At 40.8% G+C, this 20,037-nt stretch overlaps 1 protein-coding gene across 1 annotated transcript in view; it reads left to right on the forward strand.

The window, feature by feature from the left end:
* PLCXD3 (phosphatidylinositol specific phospholipase C X domain containing 3) overlaps positions 1-7,730 on the forward strand; it is a 95,409-nt gene extending 87,679 nt beyond the window's left edge. The window contains exon 3 of the mRNA XM_032212529.1: positions 7,574-7,730. Within this exon, the coding sequence (XP_032068420.1) occupies positions 7,574-7,730 (157 nt within the window). The remainder of the gene's footprint in view (positions 1-7,573) is intronic.
* The last annotated feature ends 12,307 nt before the right edge of the window (positions 7,731-20,037 follow it).

The raw sequence follows: 20,037 nt of genomic DNA on the forward strand, positions 1-20,037 counted from the left end.
AGTTATGTGATGACTTTGGTCAAAGAAAGAGCGCCTCATCCAATCTACTCCCTGTACTATTATTATGGGGATAAACTGGTGGTAGGCAACCTTAAACACTCAAAGATTAATTTGGACCCATTTCCCACAGAAAAGAAAACACAGGGAGTCACAAAGAACCTAACTGGAAGCCTTCCGTTCAATTCTGGAGTCGACCAGAAGTCTGTTCCTCCACCATAGAGTCTTCCCCTAGCATGGCGTCTTTTTTCCTTTACCTGTCCTAGCCTATCAATTGTAGAGCCAACTAGGGCAGCAGCAGAGGGATGAAAGAGCCACATGCAGCTCCAGAGCCGTGGGTTGCCGACCCCTGGGATAAACCAAGCGAAAGTGAGCTTTCCTATAAACTGTCTTAAACTTGGGATGACAAGACATGATATAAATCCAATAAATACTTCCTTAGAAAAGCCATTTTTATTTCAGTCTTTTGTTTAACTACATAGCAACACTTAAATGATCCATCAAATCTCAAAAATTGAAGCAAGCTAAGATGTTTTTAGGATGAGACAGCACCAAGTGAAGAAAATCTAGCTTCAAAAAGACATCCCAGAAGAAAGCTGCGATGAATCATTTCTGTTTCCAGAAAGGCTAATGTCCATGAGTCTTCTGGGTATTAGATTGTATTGAGGGAATGGGCCTCACTCCACTTCTCAATCTAGAGATGTTCCAGAAGATAATCATTAAAATATAGGCAGTTCCTGCCTGCTAGCTTCCAATTTAAGACATGAAGAAAATGGATGAAGATGGAAGGGAAGGCTGTTTTAGGCATTAGTTCTTCAAGTTGGATAATCATTTACCCTAGGCTTTGGGACTTCTTGGCCGTAAATGGAATGGGATGGGATGGGAGGGGAATAGGACAGGATAGAACGGGATGGGATGGAGTTCTCACCAGGTCCAACTGGAATGGAAACTGTTTAATGAATCCTGAGGAGCTGTCCTTATATTAGAGCTGTTAGAATGGTTCTGTAGCCTGCAGAAGTATCTGCAGAGGGGAAAGAGATTTAAAAAATCCTGCAACACATCAAGTTCTCGGTCATAATAACAAGCTCTTTTATACATATGTGTGCAGTCTGCATAAAAAGGGCAGAACTTCACTCACAATGCCGTACTTGTCATATTGCAGATTTTGTTTCCTTCTACTAGGCCCTACTGGTAGCCTGACCTATCAGTTGTGGTAAGGGAGCTGTAGATTTTTGGTCACAAAATCCTGTTTTTGCATTAGCAGTATGAAGAACCTTTTTTTAGGAACAATATGCATAATTGGAAACAAATGGATGGGCTTGTTGGCAAATCCACTTCCCCCAGATTAGCAATGAGGAGATTGATGGTCCAGAAGGGCTTATCTATAATTCAACACTTTACAATTGCTGGATAAAATTTGGAAGCGCGTTCAATCAGACGGTGCAGTTTAATTTTTTTGAGAGGAAACAAATGTTTTAATTATAATTAAAACCGGAAGCTCACTATAGGATTGAGCACAGAGTAGCTGATTAGGGTTCACCAACAAAAGGGCGACAGACAAAACTGCGCCCGACTAAACCGCAGTGACAAAGACATGAGTTCTAAACCGCGCCGATGAATGAGCGCTGAATCGCGCTGACAACAGCGCGGCGACAGAAGCGGCTGTGAACATAAACATAACCCTAACCCTAACCCTAACCCTAAACCTAACGCTAACCCTAACCCTAACACTAACCCTAACCCTAAACGTAACACTAATCCTAACCCTAAACGTAATGCTAACCCTAACCCTAACCCTAACCCTAACCCTAACCCTAACCCTAACCCTAACCCTAACCCTAACCCTAACCCTAAACCTAAACCTAAACCTAACCCTAACCCTAACCCTAAACCTAACCCTTACCTTAATTTAAATCGCCCTTAAATCGCCCTTCTGTCGACGTGCTTACCTTAACTTAAATCGCCCTTAAATCGCCCTTCTGTCAATGCGCTGTTATCATCACACTTTTGTCGGGTCACAGCTGATTAGGAGTTAGGAATTGTATCTGATTTGATATAGAAGCTGTTACATACTGACAGCCAGTATGGTAGGTTCCACCAAGGTCCTCCAATCTGGTGGGAATATACTTGAAGCCGATTAGCCGATCCATTTGACAGCTCCCTATAAAAGGGCTAATTGTCAAATGGAACGGTGCTGGATTGTACATAGTGGTTCTAATTAAGAGCTGTTGTTTGTCACTAAGCCCGAGTCTGTCTCATCCATTCACCCGATCTAACAGTAACTCTTTTAGCTCTCAACTCTTGTCCAATGTTTACACCTTTCTTACCTCTTTGTGAGGTAAATCAGTCAGACTATTAAGAGCAACTTGAAATCAAGCCCAACCTCTTGGATTTGATCCCCACTCTTTCTTCATCACAACTCTTTCTACTTTGGGGAGAAGACAGGTAGTTCTCAACTTACGACCACAATTGAGCCCAACATTTCTGTTGCTAAGTGAAAACAGTTGTTAAGTGAATTTTACCCAGTGTTATGACCTTTCTTGCCACAGTTGTGAAGTGAATCACTGCAGTTATTAGGTTGGTATCATGGTCGTTAAGTGAAGCTGGCTTCCCCATTGAATTTGCTCATCAGAAGGTCCCAAAAGATGATCACATGATTCTAGGACCCTGTAACTGTCATAAATATGGGTCAGTTGCCAAGCGTCTGAAATTTTCATCATGTGACCATGGGAATGTTTAATGGTCATAAATGTGAAAAACAGGTCATAAATCATTTTTTTTCAGTGCTGTTGTAACTTTGAAAGGTCACTAAATGAACTATTGTAAGTTGAGGACTACCTGTAAATACTAAGTATCTAATCTTTTTGGTCTGGTCTCTTTGTTCAGAAAAACATGATTAGTGAAGCTTATCAACTACATCTTACACCCACTTTATTTAATTTATATCTGGAAACCAGAAGATATTTGTGAATGTTAGAGTTTAGAATATAGCTGTTCTAACTTTCCGAGAGCATTCAACCACGTGGGTAGCTACTACACAGCATGGCCTCTGTTTTCCTGACTGAAATACTTAATGAGGGCCATTACAAGGACTGAGGCATGCAGAGATTGGAAATTATAAGGAAGGATAAACAGCTGCTCTTTTGCCACCAAAAAGGCATTTTCCTCCAGAGGGAAAATGCCATATCTGGCTTCTTCCATCACTGACATCATTAAAGGGAATATTTCAGAGGTGGTATTCAGCAGGTTCTGACCAGTTCTGGAGAACCGGTAGTGGAAATTTTGAGTAGTTCAATGAACTGGTAAATACCACCTGTGGCTGGCCCTGCCCCCATCTAGTCTCTGCCTTCTGAGTCCCAGCTGTTTGGGAGGGAATGGGGATTTTGCAGTAACCTTCCCCTGGAGTGGGGTGGGAATGGAGATTTTAAAGTATCCTTCCCCTACTCGTTATGTTAATAAGCCAATAAGCCAATCAATCAAAATCAATCAATCAATCAATATTAGATCCATGCTGCCTCAGTCCTGTTTCCCTCCATCACCCCTCAGAACACTGGCAACGAGGATGGGATCTCAGGACTAAGCAACGGATCAGCTGAGTCACTGAGTCAGAAAGAGCTGAGGCGTTTGAATGGAACGCTGTAAAGAAGGAACAAAAAGGCATTTCCCCCCCTCTTTTTCCGGAGGTAACCTGAGTAGTCGTCCTTTTCAGGATGGCCACCTTAGCCTCATTCACAGCTTTCTGTCTGGCAACAGAGTCTTGGGAAGCTTTTGAAGAGCAATTTGAATGCTTCCTAGGAGCTCACGACCTTACCGGGTTTTCTGGCAGCCGAAAAAGATTGTGTTTTCTAAGTGCCTGCGGACCAGAGGTGTTCGGAACAGCCAGGGCATTTTGCATCCCTCAGCCGGTACATTCCGTCCCATGGGATCTCTTAATTGAGAAACTGAGGGCACACTACGCCCCTGCACCATCCAAAATTGCCTGAAATTGCACTTTCAGGCAAAGATTTCAGCTAGAGGGAGAGTCAATTAACCAGTATATAGCCGCTCTCCGATCAGCTGCCTTCTATTGTGACTTCACTGACCTAGAAGAGAACTTGCTAGATCAATTGGTTTGTGGGGTCATTGATCTGAAACTACAGCGTCACCTGATGATGAAGCAAGGGCTTCTGAGATGGCCGAGAAATCCTCTGCAGAAATCAAAAGATATCAAAATGCCCCTTCCTCCACCTCGCGAGCGGCCGCTGTCCATCACGATGATGAAGAAGAGGGGGATGACCTCTCCGAGGAGGAAGATAATGTCAGCCATCTGCGAACAACCCTGTCAAGAGGCGCACTGGGCATAGGGATGCCCCCTCCACCTCTTGTGCCAGCTGCAGAGGCAATCAAGCCAGAGAAACGTGCAGGTTTAAAACTTTTGTGTACCACCGTTGCTTCCGAAAAGGCCACCTAGCTAAGATCTGTCAGGCTCCATCCCTTGTGCCAGAGTGCAACCCAAGTAAGCCAGCTAGTGCGAAGCTTCCCAGATGTCCAACCAGACTGAGGGAGGACTGTTATGCTATCACTAATGATAGTGATGACGTAGAGCTGTCTATCAATCAAGCTAAAGAAAAAAAACATGAAAAAATCTTTCTCAGTGTCCACATTGAAGGAGCACCCTGTCAGATGGAGGTGGACACTGGGTATTCGTGCTCCCTCATTTCTTGGAGCACCTTGAAGCATTTAGTGCCCTCCATAGCAAAGAATTATCTCTCTCCCTGTGCCGTCCGTCTGCACAACTATCAAGGATAGTTAATCCCAGTCTTAGGCAGCGACCTTTTTAAGTAGCCACCAAGCATTTTATTGGACGCCTTCTGCTCATTGTGGTCTAAGACCCTCTTCCTACATTGCTGGGTCTCGACTGGTTCCAGGCATTGGGGCTTGATGTCATTGGCATCCACGCCACGGCAGCTGAAGATTTCCAGTCCTTAACCACCGAGTTTGCAGATGTGTTCAAAGATGGTTTAGGTAAATATAAAGGCATCCCAATATCCTTTAACTTAGATCCCCAGGTAGCTCCAATTCGCCTTAAGCCTAGAAGGATTCCATTAGTGCTCCGCCCTAAGCTAGATGCTAAATTGAATAAATTGATTAGCCAGCGGGTGTTAGAACCTGTGGATCATGCACATTGGGAAACACCAATCGTTATCCCAATTAAGCCATATGGGTCTATAAGGGTGTGAGCTGATTACAAAGTAACGTTGAATAGAGCATTGCAGGCTAACCCTTACCCTGTCCCAGTGGTACAACATCTGTTTCATTCCCTGGGACAGGGGTCCATTTTTGCAAAGCTCAACCTAGCACAGGCATTTCAGTAGCTCCCTGTGGACAATGTCACTGCTGATGCTCAGACAATTGTGACCCACAGGGGAGCCTTCCGCTGTCGCCGCCTGCAGTTAGGAGTTAGTATAGCCCCAGGGATCTTTCAAAGTCTGATGGAGCGCCTGCTCCAAGGGATGCCTGGGGTTGTTCCCTATTTTGATGATGTGCTGGTCAGCGCTAGTGACCAACACGCTCTCATTGCGACCTTACGCACTGTCCTCACCAGATTCCACAATGTTGGGTTGCACTTAAAAAAATCTAAATGCAAAATTGGGGTCCCACAAGTAGAATTTCTGGAGTACCTTGTAGGTAAGTCTGGCACCCACCCCACCCCGTCTAAGTTAGAGGCCATCCATCACGCCCCTACCCCTAAAAATAAAGTGGTGCTCCAATCTTTTTTGGGTCGTCTAAATTTCTACGCTGCTTTCTTGCAACATAAAGCTTCGGTTGCTGAGCCTCTCCACCGGCTCCTCAACAAGAAAGCAGCCTGGAAATGGGGCAAGGCGGAAGCCCGCGCTTTCACAGCCCTCAAGTCCTTGTTAACATTGGATTCTGTATTGGTTCAGTATAGAGACTCCTGCCCCTTGTCCTCGTGTGCGATGCTTTTCCATGTGGCATTGGAGCTGTGCTTAGCCATAGGCTGCCCAATGGGTCTGAAGCACCTCTTGCCTATTACTCTCACATGTTGTCCTCTACAGAACATAATTACAGCCACATTGATAAGGAGGCCATGGCCCTAGTGGTTGGCATAAAGTGCTTCCACGATTATTTATACAGTCGCTATTTTGAGCTTGTCTCTGACCACAAACCTTTGTTGGGATTGTTGGCTGGGGATAAGCAAACTCCATTGATTCTCTCTCCTAGAATGTCCTGCTGGGCAGAATTTCTAGCTGGACTCTGGGTTTTAGCTTGATGTTTTATTACGTTATATTCTTTCCTATGAACTTTCTCTTGAGGGCAATGTTAAATATATTTAAGAATATATTAGGCATGCAATGTAATTGACTTTTATGCAGTGAAAGATGGATTTTCTGTTTTAACTTTTCTTCTATATCTCTTGACTCAATTACTATTATCATTTTTATTTTATTTGGGGCCAATTTTGAGAAATTTGTATATAAAGTAGTAAACAAAAGGCTTGTTGGGTGTGAGAAAGAAATATAGTGGTTTGCATATTTGTGCAATGCTCTTTAATTCTCTGGAAAGTATACTTGGAAATTCTGGTGTGGTTTTGTCTCCATCTTCGTTCAGCAGAACTAAAGATTGCAACTTTTTGGCTCTGAGTTAGATTTCCTGCAGCTTGCTAAGTAATCCAGCCCAAAGGATGATTCATTTAATTCATGACAAGTGGACAACAAGCCAAGACATACTTCATTCATTCTTGCTTTTAAGATTAAACAAAACTCATTTCCTCATATTTCTTAACTTAGGTCAACATCAAATTACAGTTATTTTTAAATGCAACTCTATAAAAATGCTGGTTCTTAGTACATTTTTGTGAATGTGTTTTGTATTCAATTTTATCCAGTATAGATATGTTTGAAAGTTACTGTATTTGTGCTGAAAATTAATTTCATTCCACTTAAATATTAATGAAGATTGATGTTAGCTTCATAGTAGAATAACAGAGTTGGAAAGTTGGACGTCTTCTAGTCCAACCCCTTGCTCAAGCAGGAGGCCCTACACCATTCCAGATAAGTGATTGTCTAGTCTCTTCTTAAAGCCTCCAATGATGGAGCACCCACAAGCCATTCCACTGGTTAGTTGTTCTTACTGTTAGGTCATTTCTCCTTAGTTCTGGATTGTTTCTCTCATTGATTAGATTCCATCCATTCTGGAGAACTGTAGCACAAAAGGGTTGAGTAGTTCGGAGAACTGGTAAATACCACCTCTGACTGGCCCTACCCCCATCTATTCTTTGCCTCCCGAGTCCCAGCTGATCGGGAGGAAATGGAGATTTTAAAGTATCCTTCCCCTACCACGCCCACCAAGCCATGCCACGCCCACAGGACTGGTATAGTAAAAAATTCTGAATCCCACCACTGCCCCAAGTCAGTCCTTCTTTTCACCAGACTAGACATACCCAATTTATCAGAATTAAAAGATGAGAATAAAAGAGGTGGAAATGAATAGCAGCTGATGTTTATGGTTTTGTTTATTATGGAGTCCAGGACTTTGCTTTGCTTGATAATAATGATTACGTGTGTTTTCTTTTCAGAGCTCTCCCTGCCATGATGCAGTGGGTCCAGGCTCAGACACCAGGTGAAAGTGGCATCAACATTGTCACCGCAGACTTTGTAGAACTCGGCGAGTTTATCAGCACAATCATAAAACTCAACTACAGCTTGGATGAAGGTGAAGCTGATACAACCTGATAGTAATGTAATGTGTACAACATGCGCCACAGTTGAACTTTTTTTCCAGTTGTGTTAGGTTAGGTTGTAATCTTGTAACCACAGATTTTGCAAGCACATGCTGAACATTATCATTTTCTTTTGAAAGTGTCGAGGAATTGGACAGAATAGGCAAAAAGGGGGACATTTTTATAAGTTGTAATAATTTCCTGACATTGATGCAACTGTATTTCTTGAAACCCAGTCAGGATTCATTATTTAAGTTATCATAATTCAGAAAGCCATTAATAAATTTTCTGCCAGCAACCAATGTGCTTTTGGACGTATATACGTATGATCATTGCTAAGCTTAATTCATAAATGGCAGCCATTTACTGTCCTTTATGCAATACATTCCCATTTCTATTAGGAATTTTGCTAATGGAGGAGAACTGTACATTATCATATCAAGGTGTAGCATCTGCCAGTGTACTCCATTAATTAATGTTGAATTAATTGGTGGCATCAGCTTGGTTCTGCTCAAGTGGAAGGGATAGGCCATCAATATTAATGACTAATCCCAACTTAACAAGTTGTTTTAGTTCCACTGTCTACTATGTGCACATTTTCTGGAAATTCAGAATATTTGAATATTTTTTTCACTTTTTTAAAAAAGGGAACATTACATTCTTAATCTAACTTTGTCTTCTTGCAATTGGTGGACTGTGTGCCATTGATTATTGGGTAAAAAGGAATAGAAAACATTGAATAGTGGCATTAGAATGACACTATAGAATGGCATTACCATTATTAGAGAACGGCCTATTGTTCTCTTTTACTGCATATTTAACCTTTTGAATTATATTTCAATATATTTAGTTGAGTTATTAAATGAAATCATTATTACTATGGGTCAATGATCACCATCAGTCACATAGAGATAAATCATATTTACACAGTATTCAAAAGAGATAATAAAAAAGACCAAACACTTCTCCAGCAACCAATATCCAGATAAGTAGGGATTATCATCAAACAAATAATGAAACAGAAAACAATATCCTAATCGAGAACTACTAAGGAGAACACACATACACACCCATTAACACTGGCAGATTAAGCTCTGTATATAAAACAGGGAATAAATCCCACATTCACTCACACTGATGATGTTACCTAATTCGGTAATGAAACGTTTGCAAGCAAACAACCAAGCACAAAAAAGCACCAAGGACACAACAGTTCTACCCTAAGCTGCATCTATTCTCTTCTGTTTGGAAGATTGTCAGGATATAGAGAATAATATAAGATTGGATCTATATTTAGCCATGCTTAGAGAATCATTGAAATCATGAACTGATATGTCACATCGATTTCTCTGGATCATCTCTCAGCCTGACTAGGTACAAATCTACACTGTCTTTTTGTAGAACTCAGTATTTGTACCTCCAAATATGGATTTTGATTACACATAAAAGCAGCATGCATTTCTTTTTAACATCCAGAGAAAAGTATTTTCCCAGCTTGTTTGAAGCAAAAAATAGAAAAGTATATTGCTTCAAGAGCATAAGCAGAATAGTTCAGGGAGCATTAATAATACGAAGCTAATTTTTCATTGTCAGAGTGAAAGAACACTAAAATCTTAAAAGCAACATGTAGTAATTACAATAGAAAATTCTACCACTCACTTGCCTCATAAGGGAATATCCAAATACTAAGAGATGAAATAGTGAAATATGTTAATTAGGAGTGAATAACCTGCAGCCCCTTTGCCTTTTATACAAATAATAATTCCCCACACAAACCCAGTTGCTATGACTGGAGAAGGCTCCACCATGTTATAGAGCAATCTTTCTTAAGTTCAGCAACTTTCAGGTGTGTGGATTCCAACTGCCCATGTTGGTTGGGCAATTCTGGGAGCTGAAGTCTTAACAGAACAGAATAACAGAATTGGAAGGGACCTTGTAGGTCTTCTAACCCAACCCCCTGCTCAAACAGACAAATGGTTGTCCAATCTCTCCTTAAAAACTTCCAGTGTTGGAGCATTCACAGCTTCTGCAGGCAAGTCATTCCACAGTTTAATTGTTCCATCAGGAAATTTCTCTTTAGTTCTAGGGCAGTGATGGCAGACCTTTTAGGCACAGAGTGCCCAAACTGGAAGGCACACGCATGCGAACCAGAGCACCGGAAATCTGATGACCAGCTAGCCGGCACGCATGCATGCCTTGGAAACCTGATGACCAGCTGCCTGAGCTGGGGTGACATCGACTTGCCCACAGAGAGGGCTCTGTGTGCCACCTCTGGAACATGTATCATACGTTCGTCATTATAGTTCTAGGTTGTTCTCTCCTTGATTAGTTTCCATCCGTTGGTTCTTGTCCCGCCTTCAAGTGCTTTGGGGAATAGGTTGACGCCCTCTTCTTTGTGGCAACCATTGTGTCAAATCACCAATATCAAGCCCTACCATCCAATATCCATATCCACATTCCTTTCCCTGTTATAACTTCCCACTCTCCAAGATATTATGATCTGAACGTTTCCAAATCATTTCAGCTCTTGATTTTTCTCTCTTCTGTTTCTCCTCGTGCAATTTCTCATTCTATTTACTACGACTTTCTTTAAACTGGGGCTTTATGGTTCCCACCCAGCATGAATCATGTTGATGAAGTTGCTGATGATGACAACCATGATTAACTTGCTAATAGTAATTGTTCATCCATCCCCTTTGCCAAGGGAATGGATATTTCCCTTTCCTTCATCTTTATTCTGATTTAAATCTTAATATAGGTTAAGAATTCTTTGAAGTCAGTTTTCATCTGCTCCCAGAACAGCTACCATTAGCGAGATAAAATATTTATGAATGTAGGAAATATTCATCCCAGTAAATATTTGTAGTCATCTGGGTGACTAAAGTATATCATTCAGTCTCTATACCCGACATATCTTAGGTACTTAGACAGAACCGATGAATCAAGGAGCTTAATTTTGACATTAATCATCGCTTGAAATGGGTAATGTAAGAAGTTTGCAATGCCTAATTCAGGAAGACTTTTCTTCTTGATTTGTCAATTTCCTTTTAAAAGTCCTTATTAGAATTAAATAATATATTTTATTTTAATGAGCAAATTCATTTTTGACCAAATCTTACAATAAGATCGAAGGGGAAAGGCAGAGGTGAGATTCAGCTGGTTCAGACCAGTTCGAGCGAACCAGATGCTAATTTTACATCTGGTTTGCCGAAGCAGTAGGTAGAAGGACTGGCTGGCCCTGCCCACCCTGCCCTGCCCCTCCCAGGAGTTTCCACGTGGCCTGTTCATTATGCCAGGTAAGTGCAGGACCCATGTGGAGGCTCTGAAAGCATGAAAAACAGGCCTCCCGGAAGTTCTGGAAGTCCAGAAATGGACCAGTTTCTGGCCTCTGGAGAATCTCTGGAGCCCAGGGGAAGCCATTTTTGCCCTCCAGGAGGCTCAAGGAAAGCCTCTGGAGCCCGGGAAGGGTGAAAACACCCCCCCCCCGGTGCAGGAGGCTGAGTAGGCCACTCATTGCATGGCCATGCCCACCCAGCAACCGGGCAGAGAACCGGTTGCTACAATTTTTCAATCCCAGAGCCTGGAGAAAGGCTCTTCAAAACATAGCTTTAATTTCTCCAGGAATATCTAACTAGTTTGCTTGGAAAGAGGCATTAGACAATCTGGACCTTTGACCCCTTCTGGCAGAACAACTTTTGCAAATGTGTACATATATGCAGTTGAGAGCAAATCACAACCAGCTCCTTTGAATTCACATTCAAAAGCTTCCCTTTGAAGAATAACATTTGAATGCCTTTGGTCATTACTTTGGGTTATCTTTAGAAGATCCATGACAAGGGAAGATGGAAGTTCACAACTGAAGGACGCTAATTTGAGGAACCTTACAATATTATTCCCTTCTGACACTAAAGCTAAGGGCAGACGTCTACTCCTAGTAGAGAGGCTTTGAAACTCCATAATGACATTCAGCTACCTTCATCTGAAGAGTCTCAATAACGACCAAACCAATCACATGGCGTTGCCTGCTATTCCATCTACCTAACTTTATGAAATATTAGATGCCAGCGTCAAAATTTACACAACGTTCCTTTCCCATTGTTCTCTTCTGAATATAAGGTGGATTTGGGGAAGGGCTGCTCAAGTTGTCAATATGGCAATTGACATGACTCTAGTATCGTCACACATTCTTTCACAGATGGATACTTAGAACTCCAGTATACAGCCTACAGTCAAGGTCACTGCAAGGAGTTAATGTTGAATAGTAATAGAAGAAGAATGTATAGAGTGTGTGTGTGTGTGTGTGTGTGTGTGTAGCTATAGTACAGTATAGCTTAGATTTACTGGAATCATTCAGATGTCAGATTAGCATCCCTTGTAGTTTTGATTCAAGCTCTCTAAAAACAAAGAACAGCTCCTACAAATATAACCAAATATATTTCCTTGTTTTATTGAAGTTACTGAACTGCAGGTAGAAAAAAAGAACATTAATTAATATATATTTACGCATAACTAATAATTACTTTACTGTTAATAGAGATCTAAAATAGCACGGAAATGATGACAGATGGATATATTGGCCTTCATTAAAAAGAGTTAAGACCCATTTTGTCCTTTGGTGGAAGTAATCAGTGAGAGACAAAACATCTGATGAACACAGTGGGGAAAAAGCAAGGCTTTAAAGCAATTTTAATGGGGAACTTTTGCAATCACAGTTTAAAAATTCTGCAGTTCCAATTCAAGTGATTTGGCATTTGAGTCTTTCCACAGCAGGACACTCGTGCAATGTCAGTCCATTTTATGCACAGTTTTTCCAAGGGAGAGTGGGGGCTGCCTCTTACAAATTAGACCTAAATTAGTCCTAAAATAAAATCTAAAGATGTTTTTTTATTAAAATGTCAATCAAATTAACAGAAAATGAGCACACTGGATTCATGGATTAAACCCGTCTCCCTTGGGGCACATTAAAAATTAGTTACTTGGCGTAATATAGCTGATCAATGGCATGAGTAAACATTGACTTTATTAATTAGACTCCACCTTAAGAACTGCAACCAGATCTACATACTGCACCTTAGGAAGGGCAAAGCAGAACAACTTCAAAGAAGGACAATAAAGATGATAACAACTCTACAATCATATTCCTGTAAGGCAAAAGAACTTAGAATGGGTAGCCTTGAGAAGAGAAGCTTAAAGGGAGATATGATAGCATTCTTCAGTTTCTGAGGCTATCACATAGGGCCAAGAACTGTTCTCTGTTACCCTAGAGTACGTATCACAGAATTTAAAATTAAGAGACAAAGATGCTCATAGTGGAACAAGCTACCCAGGTTGGATCACCTTCACTTTCATTTTTAGTCCTGCACTGATCAGAACAATTGAGTTTGATGGCCTTCCAACTTTGTTATTCCATGGTTCAGGTCAGTGAACTGGAGCCAGTTCGCACCACTTCGAGAGAACCAGTTGTTAAGTTTCTCAGCAGTTTGGTGAACTGATTGTTAGAAGAAATCATGAGGGCAGAGAAAAGGTTGTTAAACTATTTGAATTTTTGAACCACTGGTTCAGGTTGAATATTTTTCTGTGTTTGTCTTTGTGTTTCTGTTTCTACATTTATTTCAATCCAGTGTGATTTTAACTAGTTCAAAGCACTGTCTCCCTTATTGGAATGTAAAAAAGCAAAAAAAATATTTAAAAAATAAAATAAAAAGAAGCTTTCTGGTTGGGAAGCTTTAGACTGAATGTTTTTGAAGGTGACCTGTTCTTCACAGGTTGTTTAATTTCAAAGAGGGCACCTGGAGACACAAGCACAGCCATCTAAAAAGTGTGCTTTGTGTCATCGTAATAGCTCAAATGATAAGACTTGCTTAGATGTTTCTTTCTTTACAGTGAACAAAAGTTAATAGTGTATTATACAATCTGTGTGGTATAATTCTTCAGTAGCTTCTATGTTTACACTGTTTTGAACTGTATCTGTTTACTTAATCACAAGGTTCTTTTAAGAAAAAATGCTGTATGCAGTATAAAATGTATTAATGACATATTTGTTGAAACTTTGGTGATTCCCCTCTCCATAATTCTGAAACTGTGCCAGTGTTCCTGTAAGTTTCCCTGTGTGCGTTTGTGTGTATGTGTGCAGGGGTGTGGGTTGTGCGCATTATACAACTTATGAGGATTAGCAACTTAATTCTAAATGAAAAAAAGCTGGTTGTGTTTCTTCAAAGCTGCATTTGTTTAAGACTTTGTGAAATCTTGAAGCTTCATGTATGGTTGAGGATTAATGTATATGGACCGAGATCTAGTGAGCTCCTATAAAAATAAGGATTGCTGTCCTTAATATGCCATTTTTTAAAAAATTGTAAACTTTAAAATGACTTGTGGTATTTTAAAAGAAAATAAATACTGAATAATAACCATGAATCTCACATGCGAAAATGGGGAAAGAATTGATTTATGACTTTCTTGGGAAATTAAATTACATGTTTGTCACCCAGTTTGAAATTCATCAGTCTGTGTTCCAGCATGAAGGCTGAGTTCAGGCCCCAGAAGGAAGATGGATAAATTCTGTAATGTTTAAAACTCAAGTCAATTAATATGACCACAGTAAATCTTAGCCTTATTACTCTCCCAATCTGAATTTTATATTTATAAGGAAAAGTGGGATATCAATTGTAAAAAGTTTTTTTTCCAAAACATTCTTTGTTTTGTGGTTTGAGAGATTTTCTTGAATGTTCAGAACTGATTGCACTAAACCGATGAAAATTAACATATTCATTAATTGATACATACAGCTTTAATACATTGGTTTCACAATAATACTGATCGGCCACTCTTCACAAATAGGAATAGAAATTTGTCCACAGCTTCTGTCTTAAGTGACTGAAAGCACATTCAGAATTGGCTAAGCAGATTTAGGAACACTTTTATTTTATTTATCTTATTAATTTATTAAATTAATATGCAACCCCTCTCATTTTTCCTACCTTTAGCAATAATCAATTGAAGCACCACATAAAACTGATTTTCCCTGCATTCAGTATTTACTGACGCCTTTTCAGAAAATTCCAGTATTTTACTGACAGATTAAGGTTGCAATCCTTCACTGAGTTACCCTGAACTAAATCACAGATTGTAACCTGCGTGGTTAAAATAATCTTCCATTGGCTCGTGCCCTAAAACCATATTCACATGGAAAGAATTTCCCAGCCTTTTTAAAACAGACACAGACACAGACACAGACACAGACACAGACACACAGACACACAGACACACACACACACACACACACACACACACACACACACACACACACAAACATTAGGCATGTAAGTATGAGCCCTGATATATTGTCAAAGCCTAATACTGACAGCTATAAAATACTGTAAAATTTTCTTGGACTAATCATTTATTTTATGCCTTTTTAAAAATCCAATCTTTCTGCTCCCAAAGCACTCAAGAAGGTAATTATTTGAAGGCGAGTTCTGGAAGAAAAGAGTGAAAATTATTACTTATGGTACGTTGTAAAGGCAAAAGCACAAAGACACTGTGTGCTGACTCTAACTGCAAAGAATTCTGTTCCAGACTTTGGTAGCAGCAGATGGACATGTTATGCAGTATGCAATGAGGTGCCCTGTGCATTGCATAAACTAGCAAATCTGGCTGCAATATGCTAGACCCCCAGACAGAACCAGAAAGATTCACAAAAAGTTTCTTCTTTGCTGCTATTCATTGGTCATCCAGTGGTGTACGGATAGTCCTCAACTTACAAGAATTCCTTTAGTTACCGTTCAAAGTTACAAGAGCAGTGAAAAAGTGACTTACAACCGGTTTTTGTGCATAGGACCATTGCAGCATCCCCATAGTCACATGATCAAAATTCAGACCATTGGCTCGTGCTTATGACAGTTGCAGTGTCCCAGGGTCATGTGATCTCCTCCATAGTCAATAGGGAAGCCAGATTCACTTAACAGCCAGGTTTATTCATTTAACCACTGCAAGGATTGGTTTAACAATGGCGGCAAGAAAAGTGGTAGAATGGGGCAAAAATCACTTAACAACTATCTTGCTTAGCCACGGAAATGTTGATCTCAATTGTGGTCATTAGTTGAAGACCACCTGCAATCTAAATAAGATAGCACATGAGATAAGTAGTCATCTTCTTCCCAATTGTCACAAGTATATCTTGTATTGGCCTGAGAAAATACACCATGACAATGACTTACCCCATTTGAGTTAGATTTGCTATGATTAATAAGCTCCAGGGAAATGTAAGAAAATATGCTTAGCATTCTGTATCCTAGGAGGTCTGCACACTGCAATAATTATCCACCTAAGAAATGCCAAGCATGCCCTTGGGCTTCTTGAAGGTTGCCAGTCACTTCTTCTGAAAGGAGCTGCAGTACTATATTTGTGGTGTGGCTTAATGTACCTGTCTCCCAATCTGCCATCACTTTCCCCATTGCTTAAACCAGAATATTTCCCATTCTGGGTACAGGCACTTTGTAAGTAAGTTCCATCAAGACTTGGTCTCTTTAATGAACACATGTTATCAGGAGATGCGTCCCATTAAAATGAATGGAATATAGACATTGAATGCCTTGTGATGCTTTCAGCGGGACTTAATCCCAGTTAATTGGAGCTGGAGTAGGGTTGTATTTCTTTTCTAAGATTAGCAAATCACAAAAGTGATGGATTGTTTTGCAGGCCAAGGTTCATTCTTACATTGCTCTAGTTACCAGTTGTGAGTTTTGATGTCCTCCTTGCTTCTTCAGAAAAATGGAAAACTTTCTCTAACAACTCCCTCTTTTCCTCTAATGTATTACAGTGACTTAATTTTATTTGGATGGAAATTGTGAATATGTTAACTTGGCTAAAATTGCAATGTGTACCAAAGGTTTACTAGGCTGCACTTTTCTTTCCTTTTCAAATGTAGGTATTTTAATAAATATTGCATAAAGAAAATAAACAAACCGCCTACAGTTCTCTATAGCAAATGTGAATTTTTATTACAAAAATATGTATGTAATGTAAAAAAAAAAAAGACCAAATGTTTCTTTGTATTCAGTGAAATGTCAAATAAAGCCCTGGTAACCATATTTTTGTTTTGATTATTTGGATAATGTGTCGATACAATATGATTTTAAAATAAAATGTTTTATTTTTTTTTATTTTAAGTTTATTGATACCTTTTTATGGCCTTTGCTTCAATGGAATTAGGTCAGTTGGAAGACCATAAGTAAACAAATGAAAGACAGGTAGGCTTTTGACTGAAATGGAGTACATTAGGTTACAGTTTCACTGAAATGCCATCAGCTGTTTTAAGAGATGCAAATGTACAAGTAATTACTCTAACTCAAATAAAAACGTATTCTGCTGCTTCACCAAGCAGGGGATACTGTAGCTGTGATCAGAGGACCTACGATGTGCCTGCAAGGTAATTAAAACTATGCAAAGCTTCCTGGAGGTGCTTCGCTGTGATGAATATTTCAGCACACACAGCATCGCTCAGAGCAAGGAATCCTCTTCCTTCTAAGAGTCAACTGGTTATATAGGTTTGGCTTGGCTTGGCCTGCTCTGCTCTCTCAGCATTATTTCAAGCAGAAACCAGTTCAGATCTCCTGAACTACATTTACAATAGCCTCTTCCCTTGAAGAGAGGCTTGGCTTGGCTTGGCTTGGCTTGGCTTGGTCTGCTCTGCTCCCTCACCATTATTTCAAGTTCTTCAAGCAGAAGCCAGTTCAGATCTCCTGAACTACACTTACAATAACTTCTTCCCTTGAAGAGAGGCTTGGCTTGGCTTGGCTTGGCTTGGCTTGGCTTGGTCTGCTCTGCTCTGCTCCCTCACCATTATTTCAAGTTCTTCAAGCAGAAGCCAGTTCAGATCTCCTGAACTACACTTACAATAGCCCCTTTCCTTGAAGAGAGGCTTGGCTTGGCTTGGCTTGGCTTGGCTTGGCTTGGCTTGGCTTGGCTTGGCTTGGCTTGGCTTGGCCTGCTCTGCTCCATCACCACTATTTCAAGTTCTTTGAGCAGAAGCCAGTTCAGATCTCCTGAACTACACTTACAATAGCCTCTTCCCTTGAAGAGAGGTTTGGCTTGGCTTGGCTTGGCTTGGCTTGGCTTGGCTTGGTCTGCTCTGCTCTGCTCCCTCACCATTATTTCAAGTTCTTCAAGCAGAAGCCAGTTCAGATCTCCTGAACTACACTTACAATAACTTCTTCCCTTGAAGAGAGGCTTGGCTTGGCTTGGCTTGGCTTGGCTTGGCTTGGCTTGGCTTGGCTTGGCTTGGCTTGGCTTGGCTTGGCTTGGTCTGCTCTGCTCTGCTCCCTCACCATTATTTCAAGTTCTTCGAGCAGAAGTCAGTTCAGATCTCCTGAACTACACTTACAATAGCCTCTTCCCTTGAAGAGAGGCTTGGCTTGGCTTGGCTTGGCTTGGCTTGGTCTGCTCTGCTTCCTCAGCATTATTTCAAGTTCTTCAAGCAGAAGCCAGTTCAGATCTCCTGAGCTATACTTACAATAGCCTCTTCCCTTGAAGAGATCTTGCTAAGATCTCTCCCAGTGGCTTCTTATCTGATTTAGGCAGCCCTTCAAACAGAGAATTATCCAACTGAGCCCCATTCAATTTTATATCAATTTAATATAAGGGTATAAAAATGTGTTCAGGCTCCAGTTACACTTCAAGAAAATAATATCTGTTCTATTCTTATACTCCCTGTGACACATAAATTGTGAAGTTTTTGCTCAATTTCATATGGCTCCACGCTGATGTGCAGGCAGCCACAGTTACCCTACTTTTTCAGGTCAATTTTCATCTGAGGAAGGATAGACACATAGTAGACATTCAACAGATATATCTCCTCAATCATCTGACAGATCTCCATGGTGAATGCATATTGGACAGAAATCTATTGCTTTCCTCTGCTACTGCAGAGGAATTTTGTGCAGGCAAAAATTCTCATACAGGTAGTCCTCATCCAGCAAACACAATTGGGATCAGAGTCTCAGCAAAGTGGCCATAAAGCGAGTCACTCAACAGCCCCAATCCTGGTGTTCTCGGGCCTAGAATTCTTCCAACTGTACAATTTGGAGACTGAGGCTTCCAAAAGTCCACAAAAGCTGCTTCTTTTTCACAAACATTTTGCAGAAGGAGGCTTGTGAACAATTGTGGGAATGATGCTTGCTTGGAGAATGGCACAAGGTGGTCCTGCGTCACATAAAGTGCAGGAAACCTGCAAAAGAAGTGGGGAGCTTTGTGAGCATTGTGTTCTGACCTAGGCTTCCAAAGAGCATGAAGTAAACTCCTTGTCCTAACATAAACCCCTTTTATTAATTTACTGTGAATTCTGCTCATTCACGTCCAGCAAAGTCTTTCAAGGCAGGATTTACAGTCACAGACTTTATCTGGCTTGGAGAGCTGACAGGCCCATATCGGCAAATCTTGGCAAGGAGTCTCAGAGAGTCACTAATTATCTCCTGCAAACTCCACTCCCCTTTCACTCCTTTTGATGGGCCATTCATTGTCCACCTGTGGCCTTATTTCCAAGTCAACCCCTGTTCTTTAGCTGTCCCCTTGGTCTGGCAATTCTATGCATGCACACACTGGGAACAGGCTCCAGCTGTCCATCTGCCTCACTGATGTCTGATTCTGAAGGCAGCTGATAACTGGCATTTGGCTCTGGCCCCCTCTCTGCCTCCGACACAGAGCCCTCATCAGAGCCTTTCAAGACTCCAGGACTGGCCCATGCTCCTCCCCAACCTCCTCACTGTCTAAATATGCTGCCAGCTCTACTGACTGCTGGCAGGCCACAATACACTGGTGGACCATTTAACCAGTTGAAGACTCCTAGGGTATGGGACACAAGTCGGTTGGGTGGATGACTGAAATGGGGGGGGGAGAGAGAGCCAGGTAGTAGAAGTTTAGCACCCTGGCAGTTGTAAGTGTGGGAAGATTGCCAAGCGCCTAAATTTTTATCATATGACCACAGAAAACTGCAAAAGTCATAATTTTCATCTCAGGGTTATAAGCCCATTTGTTCTTCAGTGCTGTAATTCTGAATGGTCGTTCATTATGACTACCCATAATGTTGGCCTGTCTCTGTAATTGTGGCTCCTTTGAATCAAGAAACAATAGCCAAAGGAAATAACTATTCAGGAGCAGCCTTGATATTATTGGCAGACTTTGCTTGCCATCAATCTCAGACACCTATTTCATTATTTATTTCAGTTTTAATTATTATTCAGTACACCGCATTGAAACATTTGCAGATTTGGGAGAAAGATAGTTGTAATGATTTTATGAAATAGCTGTCCTTGTAAATAACAATG

The sequence above is a fragment of the Thamnophis elegans genome, chromosome 3, assembly GCF_009769535.1.
Source record: "Thamnophis elegans isolate rThaEle1 chromosome 3, rThaEle1.pri, whole genome shotgun sequence".
NCBI classification, from domain to species: domain Eukaryota; kingdom Metazoa; phylum Chordata; class Lepidosauria; order Squamata; family Colubridae; genus Thamnophis; species Thamnophis elegans.